The sequence below is a fragment of the Somniosus microcephalus genome, unplaced genomic scaffold, assembly GCF_052327205.1.
Source record: "Somniosus microcephalus isolate GS21.2 unplaced genomic scaffold, FLI_Smic_1.0 unresolved_chr4, whole genome shotgun sequence".
NCBI classification, from domain to species: Eukaryota; Metazoa; Chordata; class Chondrichthyes; order Squaliformes; family Somniosidae; genus Somniosus; species Somniosus microcephalus.
In genome coordinates, this window is record NW_028225182.1 from 37,526,074 (window position 1) to 37,549,929 (window position 23,856).

At 49.0% G+C, this 23,856-nt stretch overlaps 3 protein-coding genes across 3 annotated transcripts; all 3 read right to left on the reverse strand.

Moving 5' to 3' along the window:
• Positions 1-9,104: 9,104 nt before the first annotated feature.
• Positions 9,105-11,270, reverse strand: LOC147090559 (zona pellucida sperm-binding protein 3-like). Its single transcript, XM_085977065.1, has 6 exons — positions 11,204-11,270; positions 9,892-9,956; positions 9,724-9,815; positions 9,486-9,637; positions 9,288-9,419; positions 9,105-9,211 (listed from the first exon to the last, which is right to left on the reverse strand). The coding sequence occupies exons 1-6, from the start codon at positions 11,268-11,270 to the stop codon at positions 9,105-9,107; spliced, it is 615 nt and encodes a 204-aa protein (XP_085833191.1).
• A 3,692-nt stretch (positions 11,271-14,962) lies between these two features.
• Positions 14,963-15,887, reverse strand: LOC147090560 (zona pellucida sperm-binding protein 3-like). Its single transcript, XM_085977308.1, has 4 exons — positions 15,598-15,887; positions 15,392-15,513; positions 15,186-15,320; positions 14,963-15,107 (listed from the first exon to the last, which is right to left on the reverse strand). The coding sequence occupies exons 1-4, from the start codon at positions 15,711-15,713 to the stop codon at positions 14,983-14,985; spliced, it is 498 nt and encodes a 165-aa protein (XP_085833434.1). The 5' UTR covers positions 15,714-15,887; the 3' UTR covers positions 14,963-14,982.
• Positions 15,888-16,054: 167 nt separating this feature from the next.
• LOC147090561 (zona pellucida sperm-binding protein 3-like) lies at positions 16,055-17,870 on the reverse strand. Its single transcript, XM_085977066.1, has 5 exons — positions 17,426-17,870; positions 16,779-16,894; positions 16,588-16,691; positions 16,320-16,497; positions 16,055-16,229 (listed from the first exon to the last, which is right to left on the reverse strand). The coding sequence occupies exons 1-5, from the start codon at positions 17,825-17,827 to the stop codon at positions 16,055-16,057; spliced, it is 975 nt and encodes a 324-aa protein (XP_085833192.1). The 5' UTR covers positions 17,828-17,870.
• Between the last annotated feature and the right edge of the window lie 5,986 nt (positions 17,871-23,856).

Genomic DNA, 23,856 nt, shown 5'->3' on the forward strand with positions numbered 1-23,856 from the left:
CGCTGATGAGGAGATGGAGGACCTCGCGCCCCTCGCCGGGACCCCCCTCATTCCCATTGAGGATCTCCGGGACTTTGTGGCCACGTGCCAGGGTCGTCAAAGGACCCGGCTGGCCCTCGATAGATGGTCGGGGCTGGCGCTGCTCGTCGGGTCGGCCCGCGTCGCCTTCAAGACCATGGTCGCGGACGCGGGCGTGGACCCGCTCGAGCTGCGTCAGTTCCGGTCCTTCCTCACTGGGCTGCAAAGGGAGTGGCGGTCGACTAGCGGCCGCCCTCCCTTCCCCCGTTAGAGTTAAGTAGGGGTTGGATTATGCTTCTGAAATGAAGATAACCATAGCCAGCCTCAACATCAACGGCAGCAGGGAAGCTAGCCGCAGATTTAATAACTTTTCGGTCCTTCGGGACGGGAAGTATGCGGTGTGCTTCCTGCAAGAAACCCACACCGTTCCGGGAGACGAGGCCACGTGGCTCCTGGAGTGGCAAGGAGGGGTCAGCATGAGTCACCTCTCCAATGTTTCCAGTGGGGTGGCTATTTTGCTGGCCCCGCATTTTCAGCCGGAGATCTTGGGGGTCAAGGAGCTCGTGCCGGGCCGCTTGCTCCAGGTCACTGTTCGCCTGGGGGGCGTGCCGCTCCATTTAGTGAACGTGTACGCCCCTGGGGCCGGTGCGCAGCAAGCGCGCTTCTTTGAAGAAGTGTCCACTCTTCTGGGCTCCATCGACGCGGGCGAGTGCGTCGTCCTCGGGGGGGATTTTAATTGCACCCTCGAGGCAAGGGACCGCACCGGCCACCTGCGATGCCCGGCGGCGATGGAGAAGTTGAGGGATCTGGTCGGGTCCCTCGACTTGGTGGACGTCTGGCGAAATCTCCATCCCGACTCCAGCGCTTTCACTTGTGTGAGGCCTGGGAGAGGTGCGTCCAGAATCGACCGCCTCTACATTTCCAGGGCATACGTTTCCTGCGTTCCGGCGGCTTCCATGCGGCCGGTGCCGTGCGCGGACCACCACCTGGTGTGGGCGGAGCTCGTTCCGCTGCGCGCGGGGGGGGGGGGGGTCCGCGTACTGGCATTTTAACAACCTGCTGCTGGAGGACGCGCGGTTCCAGGATTCGTTTCGTCGGTTCTGGGCCGGCTGGAGAAGGAAGCAGGGGGGCTTCCCCTCCTTGAGGCTATGGTGGGACGTGGGCAAGGCTCACGTCCGTCTCTTCTGTCAGGAGTATGCGAGGGGGTCGACCAAGAGGCGGGAAGCCAGGGTCGGGCGGTTGGAGAAGGAGGTGCTCGACCTGGAGTCCCGTCTCGGTCAAGTCGTCGAGGACCCGGCCCTGCGGTTGGTGTACGAAGAGAAGAAGGGCGCGCTGAAGGACCTGCAGCTCGTCGGGTCCCGAGGCGCGTTCGTGAGGTCGCGGATTCAGTTCCTGCGGGACCTGGACCGCGGCTCCCCCTTCTTCTACTCGCTGGAAAAAAGACGGGGGGTCCGTAAGCAGCTCCTGGAGCTGCTGGCCGACGACGAATCTCCGGTCTCGGATCCGGAGGGAATCCGCGCGGAGACCCGCGCCTATTACGGGGCTCTGTTCTCTCCGGATCCGTCCAGCGAGGACGCGCGCAGAGTTTTGTGGGAGGACCTGCCGAAGGTCGGCCTGGAGGGCGCCGAAAAATTGGATGCTCCTCTGTGTCTGGAGGAGCTGACCGGCGCCCTCCGCCAGCTCTCTAGGGGGAAGTCCCCGGGGCTGGACGGGCTGACCGTGGAGTTCCACAGGGCGTTCTGGGACGTCCTGGGGGGCGACTACGCGCGGGTCCTGGGGGAAAGTTTGGCGACCGGGGAGATGCCCCTCTCGTGGCGCAGGGCAGTGATTGTCCTGCTGCCTAAGAAGGGCGATCTCCGGCTTCTTAAGAACTGGCGCCCGGTCTCCCTCCTCAGCACGGATTATAAAATTTTTGCCAGGGCCATGTCTGCTCGCCTTGGCACCGTGCTGGCCCACATGATCCACCCCCGACCAGTCCTACACGGTCCCGGGCCGGTCTATTCATGATAACATCCATCTGGTCCGGGACCTGCTCCACCATTCCCAGAGGGCTGGTCTGTCGGTCGCCTTCCTTTCCCTAGATCAGGAGAAGGCGTTCGACAGGGTGGATCACGAGTATCTTTTCGGGACTCTGCGCGCATTCGGGTTCGGGACGCATTTTGTCGCCCGGATCCGACTTCTGTACGCTGCCGCGGAGTGTCTGATTAAAGTTAACGGGTCCTTGACGGCGCCCCTTCGCTTCGGGAGGGGGGTGCGTCAGGGATGCCCCATGTCCGGCCAGTTATATGCCATTTGCGTGGAGCCTTTCCTGCGCCTCTTGCGGAAGAGGTTGACGGGACTGGCTCTGCAAGGGCCGGGCGTGGAGGTGGTCCTCTCGGCTTACGCCGATGACGTGCTCCTCATGGTCACGGATCCCGTTGACTTGCGGAGGATGCGGGAATGCCAGCAGATTTACTCGGACGCATCCTCCGCCAGGATCAACTGGGGGAAATGTTCTGGACTCCTGGTGGGTCAGTGGCAGGTGGACTCCCTGCCGGAGGAGTTCAGGCCCTTCGCCTGGAGCACTACGCACCTCCTCTACTTGGGAGTCTACCTCAGCCCGGCCGAGGACGCCTGGCCGGCGAACTGGCACGAGTTGGAGGCCAAAGTCGCCACTCGCTTAGGTCGCTGGACGGGATTGCTCCGAGTGTTGTCCTACAGGGGTCGGGCGTTGGTCATAAACCAACTGGTGGCCGCCATGTTGTGGTACCGGTTGGTTACTCTGATCCCTCCCCCTGCGTTTGTCGCCAAGATACAGAAGAAGCTCGTCGACTTCTTCTGGAACAACAGGATGCACTGGGTCTCTGCCGCGGTTCTGAGTCTCCCGCTTAGGGAGGGCGGTCAGGCGCTGGTGTGCCTTCGCACCCAGGCTGCGACTTTCCGTCTTCAGACGCTGCAGAGATACCTGTACGTTGAGATTCCTCCAAGATGGTGCGCGCTGGCGACGTATTTTTTCCGCCAGCTGCGTGGCCTCAATTATGACACGCAGCTCCTGTTTGTGGAAGTGGGTGGCACGCGTGCCAGCCTGCGGGGGCTGCCTGTCTTCTACCAGGAACTGCTATGGGTTTGGAACCGGGTCGCTTCCAGGCGCAGCTCTCCCCCGACAGGAATGGTGGCTGTCCTTCGGGAGCCACTGTTCAGGAATCCGCACCTCCACGTCCGCAGGTTCGGGTGGCTGGCGGAGCACAGAGCTGTGGCTGGCAAGGTGACTCGAGTCGGGGACCTGCTCGATGGCGGAGGAGTGGGCTGGATGGCGCCGGAGGAGTTGGCGAGGCGCATGTCTTGGGTAAACGTCCGGCTCGCGGCCGATGCCATCGAGTCGATAAAGGCGAAAGTACGCCCCGGCACCACTAGGTGTATCGAGGCGGCTCAGGCGTGTGGGGCGATCCCGTCTGAGCTTTCCCCCGTTCGGACGGAATTCCTTGTCGGCGCCCAGCCCCGACCCCCCCCTCGGGAGCCGGCGCCTCACAACTTGAGCCGTCTCGAGGAAATACCCTCCGTGCCTTTTCATTCCGCACGGAGGGGTTTCCTGTACGGGCTGCTCCTGCACACCTTCCACTTTGCCATCTTCGCCTGCCGTCCGGACACGCCGTGGCGTGCCGTTTTACCTTCCGACGGAGGCGGAGGTCCCCAATGGGGGGCTCTCTATGCGGGAGTCCTCCCTTGTTCTATTGGGGACTTGGCCTGGAGGGTGTTGCACAGGGCAGTCCCGTGCAATAGGTATTTAAGTAGGTTCACGGACTCCCAGACCGCATGTTTGTTCTGCGGTCTGGAGGAGTCCGTGTTTCATATTTATATCGAGTGTGAGAGGTTGCAGCCCCTCTTTCATTATTTGAAGGGGCTGCTCCTCAAGTTTTGGTTGCACTTCAGTCCCACGCTCTTGATCTACGGCCACCCGGTGCGGAGGGGAGCGGGCAGGTCGGAGGACCTCCTCGTGGGTCTGCTCCTGGGGCTGGCGAAGAAGGCCATTAATTGGTCCAGGCAGCGGGCGGTCGAGGGGGTCGTCCGGCCGGATTGCCTCCCTCTCTTCCGTGGCCATGTTCGCGCCCGGGTGGCCCTAGAGCTGGAGCACGCGGTGTCCGCCGGCGCGCTAGATCACTTTCGTGACCGGTGGGCGCCGCGGGGACTGGAGTGCATGATTGGGCTGGAGAACCAAATTTTAATTTGATTATTAAGGTTTATTTGAAGTTTTATTGGTTTATTACAGTTTTATTGGTTTATTTACAGTTTTAATGGTTTATTTACAGTTTTTATCTGTCTAAATTTATGGTTTTACCAAAAGAGGAATCACAGAACTCATGGATTTATTGCCAGGAGGGCCTATTTTAATTCAACCAATCGGAGTGACCCTTTTGATTGGGTGGTTAAGCAAATCAACAGTACTCTTTTTTGTGTGGGTGATTAACCAATTAGTTTATAAATAAAACTTTAAAGGAACCTTAACAAATTAATTTAAAATTTGGCTGCTCTTTTTGATTAAAGCAATTGACTGTAACTTAAGAAAAAAATCGACCAATAGGGGTGCTCTTTTGATTAAACTAATCAACTGTAAATTAATAAAACTTTAAATAAAACTTGACAAAAGAAGAAAAAAAAATAATAAAAAAAGGAAAAAAAAGACAGAACTCACAGATTTATTGCCAGGAGGGCCTATTACAATTTGGTCAATCACCCCCACCTGAAAGAGTCACACAAGGGCACATTTTGATGGGCACCATTAATACAGTAGTCATCCACTTTGCATCTAAAAAGGATAGATCAGCGTACCTTCCCAATGGTGGAAAGCTCGGAATTTACAATGTTAAGGGGGGATTTGATTGACGTTTTCAAGATATTAAGGGGAACCGATAGGGTACACAGAGACAAACTATTTCCGCTGGTTGGGAGTTCAGGACAAGGGGACATGGCCTAAAAATTACAGCCAGATCTTTCAGAAGTGAAGTTAGGAAACATTTCTACACACAAAGGGTGGGAGAGGTTTGGAACTCTCTTCCGCTAACGGCAGTTGTTGCTGGGTCAATTGTTAATTTTAGATCTGAGATTGATAGATTTTTGATAACCAAAGGTATTAAGGGATTTGGGCCAAAGACGGGTATGTGGGGTTAGGTCCCAGATCAGCCACGATCTCATTGAATGGAGCGACAGGCTCGAGGGGCTGAATGGCCTCCTCCTGTTCCGATGTTCCTATGTCTAATGTGGATTTTGAAAAATTGAGCCATAAAATGACATGGGTTGTCCCGGTGTCATCAACAGAGGAACGAATTTACACCTGGCCTCCCTCTTTAAGTTGGCACAATTAACAAAGGAACTCAAACGCAGAATGTTCTTTCGACTAAACAACAGGAAACTCATAAAAGTAAATCATAATATTATTACTCGTGCCGATAAGACTCTCCATTCCCTGCGGTGCCCACCGGTTGCGGGAGGCCTTGAGTGTACTGGTGGGCGTTGCCCGCTCCCTCTCCAGGGAGCCTGGCACGCAAACACTCGGCGTCCAATGGGTTTTCCAGAAGCTTCTACAAATGGCTGGATGCGGACGGGATCATTGCTTCATTTTACCGGATCGGAAAGTTGGACCTTAATCAGTTGATATGTACTGTGGGACATTAGTTCGGACAGACTCTTTGTTCTTGTTAGCAGTGTCCTGTCCCTTGTGGGGAGGACCTCTTATAGATGATCGGTATGGGCCTGAGCTTCACCCACTGCCCCTAACTCGTAGTCTGCAAAACAGGACAAGCTCCCCCGTCCTTGCTGATAAGTAAAAGGACATCATCAGGGGGAAACAGTCTATCCAAACTAAAACTCTAAAATAGAGGCAAAGTCACTCTAATTACAATTGTCCTGTTTCATACAGACTGATAAAGGTTGTGATGGGAAATGGAGACTGTCACACTGGAACAACAACACCAACTTGTCATCATTGTAGGGGGTTTCTCTTGCTCGTTCTGGTCTCCTGCCAGGCTTTGTGCAATAATTACCCTTGAGTGGTTCGACCCACTCTCCCCTACGGTTCTAGACCTTGGACTTAGATGCAGAGAACTGTAGTGCAGAGAAAGGACTCAATAGACCAGGTTGAATAGCATGAAATGGATGCTTTTATTTTTAAACAGTTTGAAGCATTACAAAATACATGTCATAGGCACAGATTAAAGTAACTACAATCATGCACAAATTTATGAACTTGACTCTATGGAAATGGGGAACACACGGCACGTCGTAAAAGGGGAAACACATTACGATTTAACCTTACCCCCTCCCCTAATACCTAAACTAAGTTTCGACTTGAGGAACTCGGGATCATGCTCACCGCTATCAGAATCGCAAAAAGGAGGGGTTCGCAGCCTTTCTGGCACAGCTTTCCGTCGTCACGTGGATTTGGAAACTTCTGGCGCAGCTTGTTTTTCCCTCTCTCTCTCAGGCGATGAGGCAGTGGACACAGCCTCGGTGAGCGCTCGTCATGGCTGAAATCCACCAAGTCTGTTGTGGATTTGGGTTCATGGAACAGAACAACACCTCGATGGGATGTTGAGGCACGGAAGTGCTAGGCCCGGAATGTCCTTTCTCTCCGGCCTGGATCGTCGGTTTTCCTGAGGGTGTCTTCTTCTTCGGCCTGGGTCGTCGATGATCTCCCGACAACGGTACCCGGGCCACCCTCGTCATCTTCTCGTCGCGGCCGAGCCTTGTCTGGCTGAACACCGACCGCGTTGTCCTTTCTGAAATGTCCGTCCGAAACTTCCTGATCGAATTCCGAAGCTACCGAGGTAGAAGAGGCGCTGATGGACTTTTCAAAATCCATATTTATACCCTTTTTGGGACAGCCTTATCTCCCGCCAGATCATAGTCCAGTCTTTGTAATATTTTGGCGGGCAGAAATCTCTGCAGGGGCGCTTTGTCTTGTAACGGGAGCCGGTGACAACTTAACTGGCCTTCCTGGCCGATAATGTCTTTTAATGTCTTTTACTTTGTCACCGTAACTCGGTTCGCATATTGATCGGTCTGGAGATTTCCCTTGATGGCTGTTAAACGGTTTCTCCTTTGTACATTAAATGGGTTTAAGTGTTCATTCATTGTCTGCCCATATCTTGATGGGCCCCATCCTGTTTGCCTGAAACTGTCTTGTACTTAGAATCTATTGAATATGTATGCTGTTTCCCTGAGTTTCGGTTTCCCGATACTGGCTTTCGCGGGCTTACTGTCTTCAATCCACAAGCCTGTCTGGCTTGCAGTAACAGAAATCAAATGGTCCAGAAACTGATCACGAGGCCCGGCGGCCATTTTGTATGCCCTTTTATCAAAGGTTTTTCTGTGCAAGCTTACTTTGGTCAATAAACTGTCTTATTTTATCCTGTTTTCTTGCGTGATTATTGCTGAAAATTTCAAATCTTACATCATATCGCACCTTTAATGCAGAAAAACATCCCAAGGTGCCAATGGTGGAGTGAAGGAAGGGGAGGATCCACAAATGGCCAGAGCTGTGGGAACATGAATTCTGAGGGAGGTGGTTAATAGGGTGTGATCCTCTGAGGTTGGGATTTGATAACTTTTTTGCGCAGAGCACAGGGAGCTTTACTCTGTATCTGACCCATGCTCTACATGCCCTGGGAGTGTTTGATGGGACCGTGTAGAGGGAGCTTTACTCTGTATCTGACCCGTGCTCTACCTGCCCTGGGAGTGTTGGATGAGACATTGTAAAGAGAGCTTTACTCTGTACCTAACCTGTGCTGTACCTGCCCTGGGAGTGTTTGATGGGACAGTTTAAAGGGAGCTTTACTCTGTATCTAACGTGTGCTGTAACCTGTATCTAACTCGTGCTGTACCTGCCCTGGGAGTGTTTGATGGGACAGCGTAGAGGGAGCTTTACTCTGTATCTAACTTGTGCTGTCCCTGCCCTGGGAGTATTTGATGGGACAGTGTAGAGGGAGCTTTACTCTGTATCTAACCCATGCTGTACCTGCCCTGGGAGTATTTGATGGGACAGTGTAGAGCGTGCTTTACCTTGTATCTAACCCCCCGCCCCCACAGAGCCCTTTATTTCATTCTCCCTTATCTATGCTACCAGCCTCCCCTTACATAGGAGCAGGAGGAATCCATTCAGGCCCTCGAGCCTGTTCTGCCATTCCATTCGATCATGGTCAATCTGTATCTCAACTCCTAATGTATCTGCTCCAACCACTCCCTGTTCCACATTCTGTGTAAAGAATGTTCTCCTAAATTCTTAACTTGATCTGTTAATGGCCATCTTATATTCCTGCCCCTTTGCCCTCACCATCTGGTTGCAGTGGTGCCTTGTTACACCGCCCAATGTTCAACTAAGCAAAGCATTCAACTCACGTAAATCAGACAAAAACCTGACAGAGTCAAAGGAGGAGACATTAGGACAGGTAAATGCCTGGACACTGATGTAGGTTTGAAGCAATGTATTAGGAGGAGAGGTTGAGGGATTTAGGGAGAGAATGTCTGAGCTGAGGTGCCAGATGTCTGAAGGCACGGCCACCAACAGGGGGTGATGGGAGGTGGGGTGGGCGAAGGATTTTGGGCGGGTGGTGGAAATGCACCAGAGGCCAGAGTGCAATGAAAAAGATCATTGATCCTTTACCAATCCCCTCAGCACTGTTTGATTCCACTACCCACCCATGTGTGATGGTGGGTGGTAGGTTACATCACTATATTCAAAAAGGCAATTGTAACTAACCTTTAAGGGATGTTAAATGTGGAGAGCTCTTTCAAAGAGCCAGCACAGGTATGATGGGCCGAATGGCCTCTTTCTGTGCTGTATGATTCTAGTTGCCATCCTATTAATGTCACAATCTTATTCCAGGTGCAAATGCCTAATTTCAACGACCGAAAACGCAGCAGTGTGTGGTGAAATTGTCAGTTAAATATAGGCCTCCAAAACTGGTCTAGTGTCATTTAGACAACTTAGTTCAAACCACCATGACAGTGTATTTAAAATCCAGTTCAACACCAAAGACTATAACTCAACCAAATCACATTTCAATTTTATTGAACCATTTGACAAATAAAGCAGCGCAATTTAGGGAGAGGATTCAGTTGTGTTTCCTGGACAGTAGGAAGGCCACCAGAGAGGTGGAGATCAGGACCCCAGCTGCCAACGTCACAGCCACGACCAGAAGCAGCTCAGAACACACATCACCTGCCGAGAACGAGAAGCCAATATGGAGTCAGGAGTCACAGGACTGGAATTGGGTTTTCATACAATCAACACTCACCTCGATAAGAACTCGGAATATCCTCACGAGTCCCAACAGCTTCACCTTCCACCGAATGAACTAGGTCCAGATCTACATCCAGAACGATCAGAGGTCCAAGGGAGGCCTCACCCTCCCACACAGGCTCAGACACTGCAACAATTAGTTCCATCCAGTTACAAAACATCCATTATCACCCTCAACACCACCACAACATACCAAGCTCAGATGGGACCTCCCTCCTGCCCCTGGAGTGTGGTCTTCCTCCAAATCGCAATCTCTGGACCCTGCAGTTGCCCCCATCACAACAGGCACAAACCTCATTGGATCCTTCCACCAGGGACAGGCCCACATCGTTCACCAGGGACCATCTAAACAAGGAAGCAAGCCATCGGTCAGAATGCATTCATGCGCCAAAAAGAAAGAGGTCCACCATTCGGGGGTAGATTTCTCTCACCGGTTGGCTGGCTTCTGGAAGGAACAGGCTTTGTTGACCGAATCCGGCCTTTGATCTGCTGCAGCTACTCTCAGGTGGCAACTGATGAAGATCTGCAGGAGACACATCCAGGAGTTACTCAGCGTCAACGCTCACCGTCTTACCTTCCAACATCTGGCCAACTCTTACCAGGTCCCTGGCATCCTCAAAGAAGCGGAACGCATCCAGGTTGAACCAGAGCTTGTCCCGGTGATCTCGCGGCGACACAAAAGATGAAAGGGAGTTTTCGCCTCGGCTGTGTCAACAGGCAACTGGAAAGAGGGTGGGAAAGAGCTGCCCGATTGCCTGCCTCTCTTCCACGGCCACGTTCGCGCCCGGGTGGCCCTGCATACGGAGTGCGCGGTATCCACTGGCACGCTTGAGGCCTTCCGCGACCGGTGGGCGCCGCGGAGAATGGAGTGCATCATCACCCCCGGCAACCAAATTTTAATTTGATTTGTTAAGGTTCCTTTCAAATTTATGTTAATTTACAGACCTTATCGTTTGCGACCCTTTAAAAAGGGAGCACATGGTTGACTTTTAATAGGCCGTTGCCTATGATAAAGAAAGAGGCAGAGATTGGGTTGACCTTCTCCAAAACCATCAATAGGAAGACACTGGGTGATGTCATCAACCAAAAACCAAACCAAAGTGCCCCCATTGGGTGCAGAGCTTTGGGAACCATCGGCCCAAAGTCGCCTGTAAAAGAAAGAAAGACTTGCATTTATATCGCGCCTTTCACAGCCTCAGGACATCCCAAAGCGCTTTACAGCCAATGAGGTACTTTTTGGAGCGCAGTCACTGTTATAATGTAGGAAACGCGGCAGCCAATTTGCACACAGCATGCTCCCACAAACAGCAATGTGATAATGACCAGATAATCTGTTTTTAGTGATGTTGATTGAGGGATAAATATTTGCTAGGACACCAGGGGATAACTCCCTGTTCTTCTACGAAATAGTGGCCATGGGATCTTTTACATCCACCCGAGGGGGCAGACGGGCCCTCGGTTTAACGTCTCATCCGAAAGATGACACCTCCGACAGTGCGGCGCTCCCTCAGCAGTAGCACTAGAGTGTCAGCCTGCATTAATGCGCTCGTCACTGGAGTGGGACTCGAACCTACAACCTGCTGGGAATACCGCACCTATCATGAACTCAGGACGTGCCAGGCTCCCAGAGATGAATCTTTTAATTCCTGGAGACTCTGGGACAATCCTGGAGGGCTGCTAACCCGAGCACAGACCCACAAAATAATACAGCAACTGGGCTTTGATGGCAGATGTTTACGGGGTGAGGCGGGGTGTGCTGGCTGTGTATAAAATGTTAACTGGTTTACTCAAACAAGCACTTCTGTGATTATACATATTTATTGGGAGACTTCAGTGTGAATGCACATCAACTTTTTGTATGTTGTGTATGAGGCTTTGTGTAGACACTCACTAAACCCAGGTGAGACTGACTGCCACATCTCCATTCGCCTGTAGTCTCGACTATTCCAATGCTGACCTTCCACGCACTACACGCCATTTACTTGAGGCCGTCCAAAACTCAGCTGCCCGTATCCTAACTCGCACCAAGTCCCATTCACCCATCGCTGACCTACATTGATTCCCGGTTAAGCAACGCCTTGATTTTAAAAATTCTCATCCTTGTTTTGAAATCCCTCCAACCTTCTCCAGCCCCACAACCCTCCGCAAGCTCTGCGCTCCTTCAATTTTGGCCTCTTGAGCATCCCCAACTGGGGAATTTATAATGGGGAACAAAGAAATGGCAGACCAATTAAATACATATTTTGGTTCTGTCTTCACAAAGGGGGACACAAATAACCTCCCAAAAATGTCGGGGAACATAGGGATCCGACGAAAGGGAGGAACTGAAAGAAATCAGTATTTGTAGGGAAATGGTGTTAGGGAAATTGATGGGATTGAAGGCCGATAAATCCCCAGGGCCTGATAATCTACATCCTAGCGTAATTAAGGAAGTGGCCCTAGAAATAGTAGATGCATTGCTGATCATCTGCCAACATTCGATAGACTCTGGAACAGTACCCATGGATTGAAGGGTAGCTAATGTTACCCCACTATTCCAAAAAGGTGGTAGAGAGAAAACGGGGAATTACAGATCTCGGTAAGCCTGACATCGGTAGTGGGGAAAGTGCTACAGTCCATTATAAAAGATGTAATAGCAGAGCACTTGGAAAACAGAGACAGGATCGGACAAAGTCAACATGGATTTACAAAAGGTAAATCGTGCTTGACTAATCTACTGGAATTTTTTGAGGATGTCACTAGTAAAATAGATAAGGGAGAACCAGTGGATGTGGTGTATTTGGACTTCCAGAAGGCTTTCGATAAGGTCCCACATAAGAGATTTGTATGTAAAGTTAAGGCACATGGGATTGGGAGCAAGGTACTGACTTGGATGGAGAACTGGTTGGCAGATAGAAAGCAAAGAGTTGGAATAAACGGGCCTTTTTCTGAGTGGAAGGCAGTGAGTAGTGGGGTACCGCAGGAATAGGTCCTTGGACCCCAGCTATTCACAATATATATTAATGATGATCTAGACAAGGGAACTAGATGCAATATCTCTAAATTTGCAGACGACACAAAGCTGGGCGGGCGTGTGTGCTGTGAGGAGGATGCCGAGAAACTACAGGACGTTTTACAGGTTGGGTGATTGGGCAGAAGCAATAGAACGTGGATAAATGTGAGGTTATCTTGGTGGCAAAACCAGGAAGGCAGATTATCTGAATGCATTTCCCCTTCTCCCAATCTATTGCCAACGAGACCTGGGTGGCCTTGTGCACCAGTCGCTGAGGGAGGAATTTCTTCACCCACAGTGTGGTGAACCTGTGGAATTCTCTACCACAGAAGGCAGCAGAGGCCAATTCATTAGATATATTCAAGGAGGAGTTGGATACATTTCTTAAGGCTAAAGGGATCAAGGGGTTATGGGGAGATAGCAGGGATCAGGTACTGAATTTGGATGATCAGCCATGATCGCATTGAATGGCAGAGCAGGCTCAAGTGGCCTACTCCTATCTTGCTATGTAATCGCTCCACCATTGGCAGCCTTGCCTTCAGCTGCCTGGGCCCCAAACTCTGGCACTCCCTCCTCCTTAAAATCTACCTCTTGAACAAGCTTTTGCTCATCTGCCTCAATATCTCCTTAATGTGGCTTGGCGTCAAATTTTATTCAATAGGGCTTCTGTGAAGCACCTTGGGACATTTCAGTACGTTGAAAGGGCGATATAAATGTAAGTGGGTAAGTATTGACAACAGTTCTACTGCAGATTTCAGCCAGCATTCACTGACCAGGGTCAGCCACAAGAGATACAAAACTCTGCTCGTTAAGTTGGTATGGATTCTATCCCCACCTGCTGTTGGAGATCCAGTACGGCAACTGAATCCCAATTGGGGACCTAGTATGTTGGTTAGGGATAATTATATTTTATTGTAGGACCCAAACTCACGTCAGATGTTTAGAAAGAACAATCTTATTTATACAGCAACATACCCAGAATCAGGATGTCACACCAACACCTTAAACATTCACTCCCTCCACCACTGGCGCACTCGCCAAGGCTTCTTCGGCAGCACCTCCCAAACCCGCGACCTCTACCACCTAGAAGGACAAGGGCAGCAGGCATATGGGAACACCACCACCTCCAAGTTCCCCTCCAAGTCACACACCATCCCGACTTGCAAGTATATCGTCGATCCTTCATCGTCACTGGGTCAAAATCCTGGAACTCCCCAACAGCATACTGACCAACTGGACTAGAAGGCAGCTCACCACCACATTCTCAAGGCTAACTAGGGATGGGCAATAAATGCAGGCCTTGCCAGTGACAACCACACTCCATGAACAAATTTAAAAATGCATTTCATAACCAATGAATTACTTTTGCAATGTAGTCACTATTGTCAGAAACATGGCGGCCCATCAAGAGCCTACAATCAGCAATGTGATAATGGCCAGATCATCTAATGATGTTGGCTGATGGATAACAATTGGTCAGAGGGAAGAACTCCCCTGCTCTTCTTCCAACAGTGCCATAGGATCTTTTACATCCACCCGAGGGGGCAGAAGTGGCCTCAGTTTAACTTCTCATCCGAAAGATGGCACCTCCGACAGTGCAGCACTGGGAGTGTCAGCCTGGATTTTGTACCCAAGGTTTCTGTAGTGGGATTTGAACCTACGACCTTCCGACTCAGGCTAGAGCGCTCTCCACTGAGCCACGGCCAAGACCGAAAGCCATTTAAGGGGCCTTCAGAGATGCAATTCCTCAGGTGACTAATCCTGCAGGTTAACAAGCCATCGACAGCACAGAAACAGGCTATTCAGTCCAACTAGTCCATGCTCCACACGAGCCTCCGCCCACCCTTCATCTCACCCAAACAGCATATCCTTCTATTCCTCCCTCATGCTTAGAGCTCCCCCTTAAATGCAGCTACACCATTCGCCTCAACCACTCCGTGATAGAGAGATCCACATTCTCACTACTCTCTGGGTAAAGAAGTTTCTCCTGAATTCGCCATTGGAGTCATTAGTTAGTTACTACCTTGTAGTTACAGGCCCCTAGTTCTGGTCTTGCCCCCAAGTGGAAACATCTCGATATCTAATCCATCGCACCCAGTCATAATTTTAAACACCCTCAGCCTTCTCTTTCCTAGAGAAGGCAACCCAAACAGGTCAATCTTTCCTAATAAGTCGAATCTCAGTTCTGGCATCAGCCTAATAAATGTTTTGCACCCTCTCTAGTGCTGCTATCATTTTTAGAATATGGACATCTACCCCATTTAGACTCATTATCCCAGTCAGTTATAGAGGACTAAACAACCTCCACTTCTAGTAATAAACTAATCCCAGCATTAAAATTTCCAGGAACGTTGCAATTTCATGGGGCTCAATAATCAGTCCCACTAACCTCAATCCACAAGAGCCCCACAAAGCTCCTTAACAAGGGACAAACAGCAGGCCAAGATAACTCGCTCCAGGCAAACACTTCCAAGTTGCTGTTAATAAACTAGTGAAATGGGGCAGATACCCCAGTAGCCTGATATCTGGTGAAAAGCTTAAATACACTCAGCAGGCATGCCACTGGGTCAAGAATCATTAATGGAAGTAAATAAATATGGAAAACTTCCCATATTCAGAATGCAAATCCCCAGCCGTGATCAATGACCAAATGTAAGCAATAACCATTACAGATTTGCTAATTTCACCACTTTATTAATCACAAGTTGTTGCGCAGGGTTTGCTTGCGTTTCCTGTACAGGAACAAGGCGATCAAAGAAGCAGAGATCAGAGACACAGCAGTCACAGTCAGGGCCACCATCAGGACCACCTCAGACTCAGCACCTAAACAGCAATGAGAAACCAACAGTGAGTGAAAGAAATACTGAGGGGGAAATGGAAACTAGCAGTCGGCCAACTCACCACCTGGAGACCTCTCCGCCATCCGTTGCTCAACCTCATTAAGGGACTCGGTTGCCAGGTCTGTCACATCAGTGTCCAGAATGACCAGGGGTCCAAGGGAGGCCTCACCCTCCCACTTCAATTCAGCATCACTCCCTGCAATATCAAACATTCCAGTTAGAGAGGGTAAAGGGCAACCTCCAACATCTAGAGAATCAATGTCCTACCAGCGTCAGGTACAAGATCCCTCCTTGCTCTGGAATCAAATCCAAACTCCCTTGTGGCACTGCAGTTGCCCAAGTGACAACAGGCACAAACGTCATTGTTGGATACTTCCAATGGGGTCCAGCTAAACAAGAGAATCAGTTTCACAATCAGGTTGGGCATCACTTCCCCACACAACACATCCCTGAGGGAGAGAGGGGGCACTTACACATTCTGCATCTTCTGGAAAGTACAAGCTTTGCTCATGGAATCTCTCCGATCCACTGCAGCAACCTTCAGGTGACAGGAGATGAAAATCTGAGGGACACAGTCAACACAAGTCATTATATAGTGACTCCCTCCCAACTTGGGAACTCAATGAACAGGTGGATTCAGGGGACAAGTAGCAGAATGGATAGCAAGCTGGCTAGAAACAGAGAAAAGTGGTTAATGTTAGTGATTCATAGGATCACAGGATATACAGCAGAGGGATTTCAGGGGAAACTTCTTTACCCAGAGAGTGGTGAGAATGTGGAACTCGCTACCACAGGGAGTGGTTGAGGCGAATAGTGTAGATTCATTTAAGGGGAAGCTAGATAAACACAGGTGGGAGAAAGGAATAGAAGGATATGTTGGAGAGTTAGATGAAGAGGAGTGGGAGGACACTCATGTGGAGCACAACCCAGTTATGCAGATTGGCTGTAAATACTTTGCAGTGGTCGGCTTCCTCTTACCAAGGAACGGTCATCGCCAAAGAAGCGGAAGGCATCCAAGTCAAAGTGGAGCTTGTCCAGCTCACGCTCGTCTCTTGGCAACACGAAGGTTGAGAAGGAGTCCTCAGCTTTGCTGTCCAGGAGGCAACTGAAGAAATAATTTTAAGAAAGGGACATGGAGTGAATCAAGAGAAGCCATTGAGACAGGATCAGCTGGAGAAAGCAGAGCGCTCCTTACCCATTGTAGTCAATGATGCTGTATCTCGGGGCGGAGTCCTCGTCTGGGCTCAACGTAGCGACACAGCGATCAATGTAGAGCTTCAGGGGCATGTGGTTGGTCATTGAAACAGAGGCCTCAATGTGAATGAGGTCACCCAGGTAGTAGACAGTCGAGGTGCGCTCTGTGAGCCAGTCATCTGAAGTACAAGAGGGACAAGGGTTGGAGACTGGGTACAACTGCCAGTGGGTGACTACAGGAAATCATTCCCCATCCACCCATCACATACCGTTCATTAGGCGCAGAGAGAATGACAGAAGCCCCTCTCCAGACTTGGTGGAGCTGAACGGGATCCAGGTGGGCTTGATCGGGTGACTGCTCACATTGCCCTTCCTGGAAAGACAACGGAGCCATTTTAGGACAAGGTCAGAGAACTACACCAGCTGTAGACGTTATTTGCGACAGTGTAAAGAATCTTACCTAAAATAGTGGCACTCAATGGGAACGACAGCTCCATTAGTTCTCACAATGACAGATCCATGGGCCTTGGGGGTGTGGTTCAGGTGGGTGGCGTAGACCAGGAAATCTCCAGACATCTGAAAGACATCAGGTTCAGAAATGGACAACATTCTACTCAGGTGGTTGGAAGTTGTGCAGCCTCAGCAGCTAAAGCAAGGAGGGGGATTGCAAGCACAAGACAATTAAACAGAATAAAGATTCAATGAAAGGACAGCTTCACTTCAATAAAAGGAGCCACAGGTTGATAAGTTAGAGCAATGAATAGAACAAGATTAAAGCCTCATTTAAGCCAGACTCCCCTGTATTCTGATACAAAAGGGAGTGGAAGAAAAAAAACTCAATATTGTAGATAACTAAACCCCCAGTGACCTGAAAATCCACAAGACAGGATGTAAGGAAGGAAAAGTTAACTAAGTGAAGGATCAAGGCCAATAAGGCAGAGATCAAAGTTGGAGACACTCAGGAAAACCAGTTAAAGCAAAGGACAATACATAATTCAACACAAGTCTGGAGGTTTTAAAAGCAGGAGACAGGAATCAGGGTAGGAAAAACAAGTTGGGTCTATTCCAGACACCAAGCTTAGAGCAAGAGTTGAGGAATCACATTACCTTCACTCTGCTGCCACACTCATGCAGCCCATAGTCAAAGAGGACAGTGTGGTTCTGAAAGTAGATCCCGGTTGACGGACAACCTGCCGTCCCCAGGGTCAGGTCAGCAGCTTTAATCAGGTGCCTGGTTCCAAATAAATCCATCTGTACCCTGACCAGCAGGTTGTGCTCTCCACACTGCACCCTCACAGTCTGCAGTGGAGACACACTGCGCCCCTCAGACACACTGAAACCGGAGCCAAAGGGAGACCCAGGAGAAGGGACTCGCTGAGGCCCAGGGGTGGCTTTTACTCTTCTCCATGGAAACCTCTGGCCCCCAAACTGTTGCCAAATATCAGAGGAACAAACAGCTCCAACTAACACCAGCACTGGGAGCAAACCCCTCACTACAAAATCCCCCATGATACTAAACAACTCAACTATCCCTGCACCCACCAACAAGCACCTTTTATACACACAACCTGCAGTCACATTGAGCCGATTAACCCCAATCTCCACAATTTCTACCCAATCACAGAACTCATGGATTTATTGCCAGGAGGGCCTATTTTAATTCAACCAATCGGAGTGACCCTTTTGATTGGGTGGTTAAGCAAATCTACAGTAATCTTTTTTGTGTGGGTGATTAACCAATTAGTTTATAAATAAAACTTTAAAGGAACCTTAACAAATTAATTTAAAATTTGGCTGCTCTTTTTGATTAAAGCAATTGACTGTAACTTAAGAAAACATTCGACCAATTAGGGGTGCTCTTTTGATTAAACTAATCAACTGTAAATTAATAAAACTTTAAATAAAACTTGAAAAAAAAGAAAAAAAGATAATAAAAAAAGGAAAAGAAAGACAGAACTGATGGATTTATTGCCAGGAGGGCCTATTACAATTTGGTCAATCACCCCCACCTGAAAGAGTCACACAAGGGCACATTTTGATGGGCACCATTAATACAGTAGTCATCCACTTTGGATCTAAAAAGGATAGATCAGCGTACTTTCCCAATGGTGAGAAGCTCGGAATTTAGAAAGTTAAGGGGTGATTTGATTGAAGTTTTCCAGATATTAAGGGGAACCGATAGGGTACACAGAGACAAACTAATTCCGCTGGTTGGGAGTTCAGGACAAGGGGACATAGCCTAAAAATTACAGCCAGATCTTTCAGAAGTGAAGTTAGGAAACACTTCTACACACAAAGGGTGGGAGAGGTTTGGAACTCTCTTCCGCTAACGGCAGTTGTTGCTGGGTCAATTGTTAATTTTAAATCTGAGATTGATAGATTTTTGATAACCAAAGGTATTAAGGGATATGGGCCAAAGGCGGGTATATGGAGTTAGGTCCCAGATCAGCCATGATCTCATCGAATGAGGCGACAGGCTTGAGGGGCTGAATGGCCTCCTCCTGTTCCGATGTTCCTATGTCTAATGTGGATTTCTTTAATTGAGCCATAAAATGACATGGGTTGTCCCGGTGTCATCAACAGAGGAACGAATTTATACCTGGCCTCCCTCTTTAAGTTGGCACAACTAACAAAGGAACTCAAACGCAGAATGTTCTTTCGACAAAACAACAGGAAACTCATAAAAGTAAATCATAATTATGTTACTCGTGTCGATAAGACTCTCCATTCCCTGCGGTGCCCATCGGTTGCGGGAGGCCTCGAGTGTACCGGTGGGCATTGCCCGCTCCCTCTCCAGGGAGCCTGGCGTGCAAACACTCGGAGTCCAATGTGTTGTGTATGTAACCGTTTACCTTTAAGGGAACTATAGAATGTGACCGTTCGCCTTTAAGAGCACTACTTTAGGGTGGCACTATTTATTGGCTCATGTATACTGTAATACCGATAGTGACCACACCAGTATATAAGGGTTGTGATACGTTAACTAGATCAGAAATCGCCCAGACCACTGAATAGTAAAGACCTGTTTTGTTTGTACTTCTAAAGTCTCTGAAGTTATTTACTGCACAACCTACAGACTTTACAGTGGCGACGAGTCCGATCGTACCCTGCGGCAAGACTAACCAGTAGCAGAGAGCTTCAAAAAGAAAACACGAGGCTCCGTCTACTAAAAGTATAGTACTTACTGGAAGCTGGAAGATTAACAGCAAAGCTGCGGCAGCAACAGGCACAGATTACCCTGCTACCACATCTTGAGCGAGCCAATCAGCCTAAAACAAGGCGGCCGAAGAGACTGTGAGTAGTTAAAACAAATAAATTTAAAAAAAACGGGGTAGAAGTATTTGGAGGAGAAGGGCAAAGCATTCGGGTCCAACGGCGTCGGGTGACAGCCGGACCGCGGGCAATGTGAGAAGCCGTGCAGCAACCGCTGCCACGAAGCGCTGAGCCTGCGAGTAGGCGCGGGAGTGTCAGAGCCGAGAGCCGCGCGAGCGGGGGAGCCAGAGCCGAGCGGGAGGCGTTGCAAGCCAGCGATCGCATCTCCAGATAAGGGTCGAGAGCCGCGAGAGCGATCGGATCTACAGATAAGGGCCGGCAGCCGCTTCGCGATCCAGCGATCGCATTATAGATAAGGGCCGCACTCGGGCTGACAGACGGCGTCGGGGGACCGGGTGAAGACCGCCAAGCGCGGGAAAACCGCCATTGAAGTGGGCGGGGAGAGCGAGAAGCGCGGGAAAGCCGCCATTTTTCGGGGAAAACCGCTGAAGAAGAAGGAAGAAGCGGGAAACCGCCATCTTGGAAATTATTAAGAATTTCAGAAAAGTAATAAGATTTTTCAGAAAGGCTGGTGTGTTCTCAAGAAGAGAGAAGAAAATTAATAATAAGTAAAGTAATACTTGTACTGTTCTCAAAAAGAGAAGAAGATGCCTAAGCGAGGAAATATTAATGACTTTAATGCAGAAATAGAAGACTGGGCCACGTATGTGGAACGCATAGAAATATATTGCGTAGCCAACGAAATTGAGGATGACAACAAGGCAATAACTTTGTTAAATTCGATGGGAGCAAAAACATACGGGCTTTTGAAACATCTAATAGCACCAGTTAAACCAGTGGACCAGACCTTCGAAGAGATCGTAACAGTGTTGAAGGATCACTTGAACCCCACACCGTTGATGCTGGCTGAACGATTTAAATTTTACGCCAGAACCCAGAGGCAAGATGAAAGCAATGCGGAATACTTAGTCGAACTGCGTAAGCTAGCGAAATACTGCCAGTTTGGAGGGAATTTGACAGAGGCGCTGCGGGACAAGTTCGTATGCGGCTTGGCCAAAGAAGGAACGCAGAAGCGACTTCTGGAAGAAAACGACCTCACACTGGACAGGGCTGTCCTCATAGCTTCATCGCACGAAGCCGCAGCGAAAGGGACGGCGGAAATGCAGCTAAAGGCGGCGGCACTCGGGGTGGACCAAATTACAGCAAGCACTCCCAAATGCTACCGTTGTGGAAAGACAACGCACGACCAGAATCAGTGCTGGTTTAAGAACCAAGAGTGCAGGAAATGTGGCAAACTGGGTCACATCGCGAAGGTATGCAGGTCCGGAAAGAAGACCAACAAGCAAAGGAAGCCACCACCACAAGGAAAGTACAACAAGGTGCATCAGGTGGCTGAAAAGAGTTCAGACGAACAAAATTCAGACTCAGACCCAAACAGCCAGGAGCTGGATAGTCTGAGAATCCACCATGTGGGTAAAGTAACTGATCTACAGTTGATCTGGGTCACACTAAAAATAGCGGGAGTCCAAGTACGAATGGAGCTGGACACGGGATCAGCTGTATCCGTCATCAACCAAAAGGACTATCACCGGCTATTCTCTCACATACCCTTAAGAAATACCAAATTCGTATTACAGACATACACGGGGCATCATGTATACCCCCTGGGAAAAATACGAGTCAAGGTGAGAGATAGGGGTAAAGAACACCCACGAATGTATCTGTATGTACTACCTGAGGGAGGACCACCACTTCTGGGACGGGAGTGGATCAAGAAAATAGACATGGAATGGCACTACCGACAAGCAATGACGAGTGAGGACTCGGTGCAGACAAGCAGCTCAGACTCCGAGCCGGAAGACGATAAGTCCAGCTTATGTATGAAAAACAAGATTAACATGAACTCACGGACTAAGGTTGGGAAATCGATGGCGTGCATAAAGACAGAGAATTCTGAGTCTGTTCAAGCTACAGACATATGCATTACGGAGGAACACCGGGCTAGAACTCAACGTTATGTCAAAGTACAACGACAATTAGAACAGTTGAGTGCCCGTCTCCTACAAGAGATGGAAAAGGTGAAAAAGTTCTGGGACACCGAATGGGAGTCCCTGGAAAGACAACAGAGACAGCTCGCTCAAGCAGAGAGCGACCATAGAGCCATCGTGGCCAAGTACCAATCACATCTCCCTGAGGCTGTTCAGGAACTAGAATATACACAGAATGATCCAAAGGAAGAGGAATCTTCAGGAAGTCAGGATGGTATTCCAGTTCACCTCTACGACTTGTTGCAAGCAGAGTGTAACGAGTTGAAAGAACAGTATGAACAGGCTCGGACTACAATCCTGGAAGGGGTTAACTTGGCAACGTCCGAAAAGCTCGTGTTAGTGAAAGCATATGAGCAACTAAAGGTTGAACATGAACGACTAAAGGTTGACCATAAGCAAGAATTACAAAGTCTGCAGGAAATGTTTGATGAGCTTCAGGCCAAGGCTGACTCATCGTTAGGGATTCAATCCATAGGAAAAAAATTAGTGGTGGAAGACATACCAGAACAGGGAATACAGGATGTCCAAGAACTCGTTAAATTATTAAAGGAAACACAAAATAAATATGAAGCGGCAATGGCCGAGGTCCAACGACTTGAAGAACAGATGCAACTGGAAATCTTTTCAGTGGAAGAAAAGGGAACTGTAAGAAACACAGAGACCGTAAGAATGGGCCATGAACATGAGCTTAAATCGTCAGAGGAGAAGGGTTTGGAGCTCTCAAAAGTTATTGAAATAGCCGAGGTTGCAACACAGACTGAGAAGATGGCAGCAGAGCAACCCTTAGATACCAAAAGTACGCTGACTCATGTCAAGGTTGAACAACAGAACGCTGAAACAACTGCTCCGGTAGAGGGATTGAATAGTCTGATCAATCAATCTCCAAAGGAAGTTGAAGTATTAAAATCACAAATGAGGTCATTAGTAAACAACTTGCTGAAAGCCCAGAAAAAGTTAGAGGAAGCGGAACACGTGAAGAAGTCTCTTCAGGAAAGATGTCTGGATTTGGAACAAAAGCTGGCTGACGTCCAGCTGGGTAGGGAGGACATAGAAGACCCTCTCGCTGGCCTAGCTCAGGACGACTCCGAATATTACTATGTCCTGTCCTGCCCAACTTGTAACTTCGACTCCCACCATACAGAAATCATGGAGGAGCACCGAAAGTCTACGGAACATCGGGAGAAGGTGGCTCTACTACGGAAAAAGGAGGAAGAGAAGGAGGAACTGCGCATGCAGCTGGCAGCTGACAGTGGAGCCCAGAGAGTCTCCAAGAAGCAGAAAAGGAAAAGTCGAAACAGAAGATGACCCATCTGAACCATTATTACCTCTACCAGATCACACACGTGGTCCCTCCGAACGGAGCCAATTCAGTTCGGAAGTTCAAACTGTTAAACCCATGGAAGGACTATTGAATGAGTCACTCCAGCAATGTGAACCGACTACACCACAGAAACTGAATCTATGAACTGTTTTCCACAGAGACTGAATCTGTGATCTGTTTTGACATGAAGTTATATATGTTATTATGTTATGTTAAACATGAAGTTATATGACGTTGACTCCATCGAGAGTATATCTGTAAATTGTTATATGACGTTGACTCCATCGAGAGTATATCTGCAAACTGTTTATATAAAATTGAAGATTGTATGTTTAACGGGATTCTGTAAGTAATAAGCTAGGAAGGGAGGAGTGTTGTGTATGTAACCGTTTACCTTTAAGGGAACTATAGAATGTGACCGTTCGCCTTTAAGAGCACTACTTTAGGGTGGCACTATTTATTGGCTCATGTATACTGTAATACCGATAGTGACCACACCAGTATATAAGGGTTGTGATACGTTAACTAGATCAGAAATCGCCCAGACCACTGAATAGTAAAGACCTGTTTTGTTTGTACTTCTAAAGTCTCTGAAGTTATTTACTGCACAACCTACAGACTTTACACAATGGGTTTTCCAGAAGCTTCTACAAGTGGCTGGATCCGGACGGGATCATTGCCTCATTGAACCGGATCGGAAAGTTGGACCTTAATCAGTTGATATGTACTGTGGACATTAGTTCGGACAGGCTCTTTGTTCTTGTTAGTGGTGTCCTGTCCCTTGTGGGGAGGACCCCTTATAGATGATCAGTGTGGGCCTGAGCTTCACCCACTGCCCCTAACTCGTAGTCTGCAAAACAGGACAAGCTCCCCCGTCCCTGCTGATAACTAAAAGG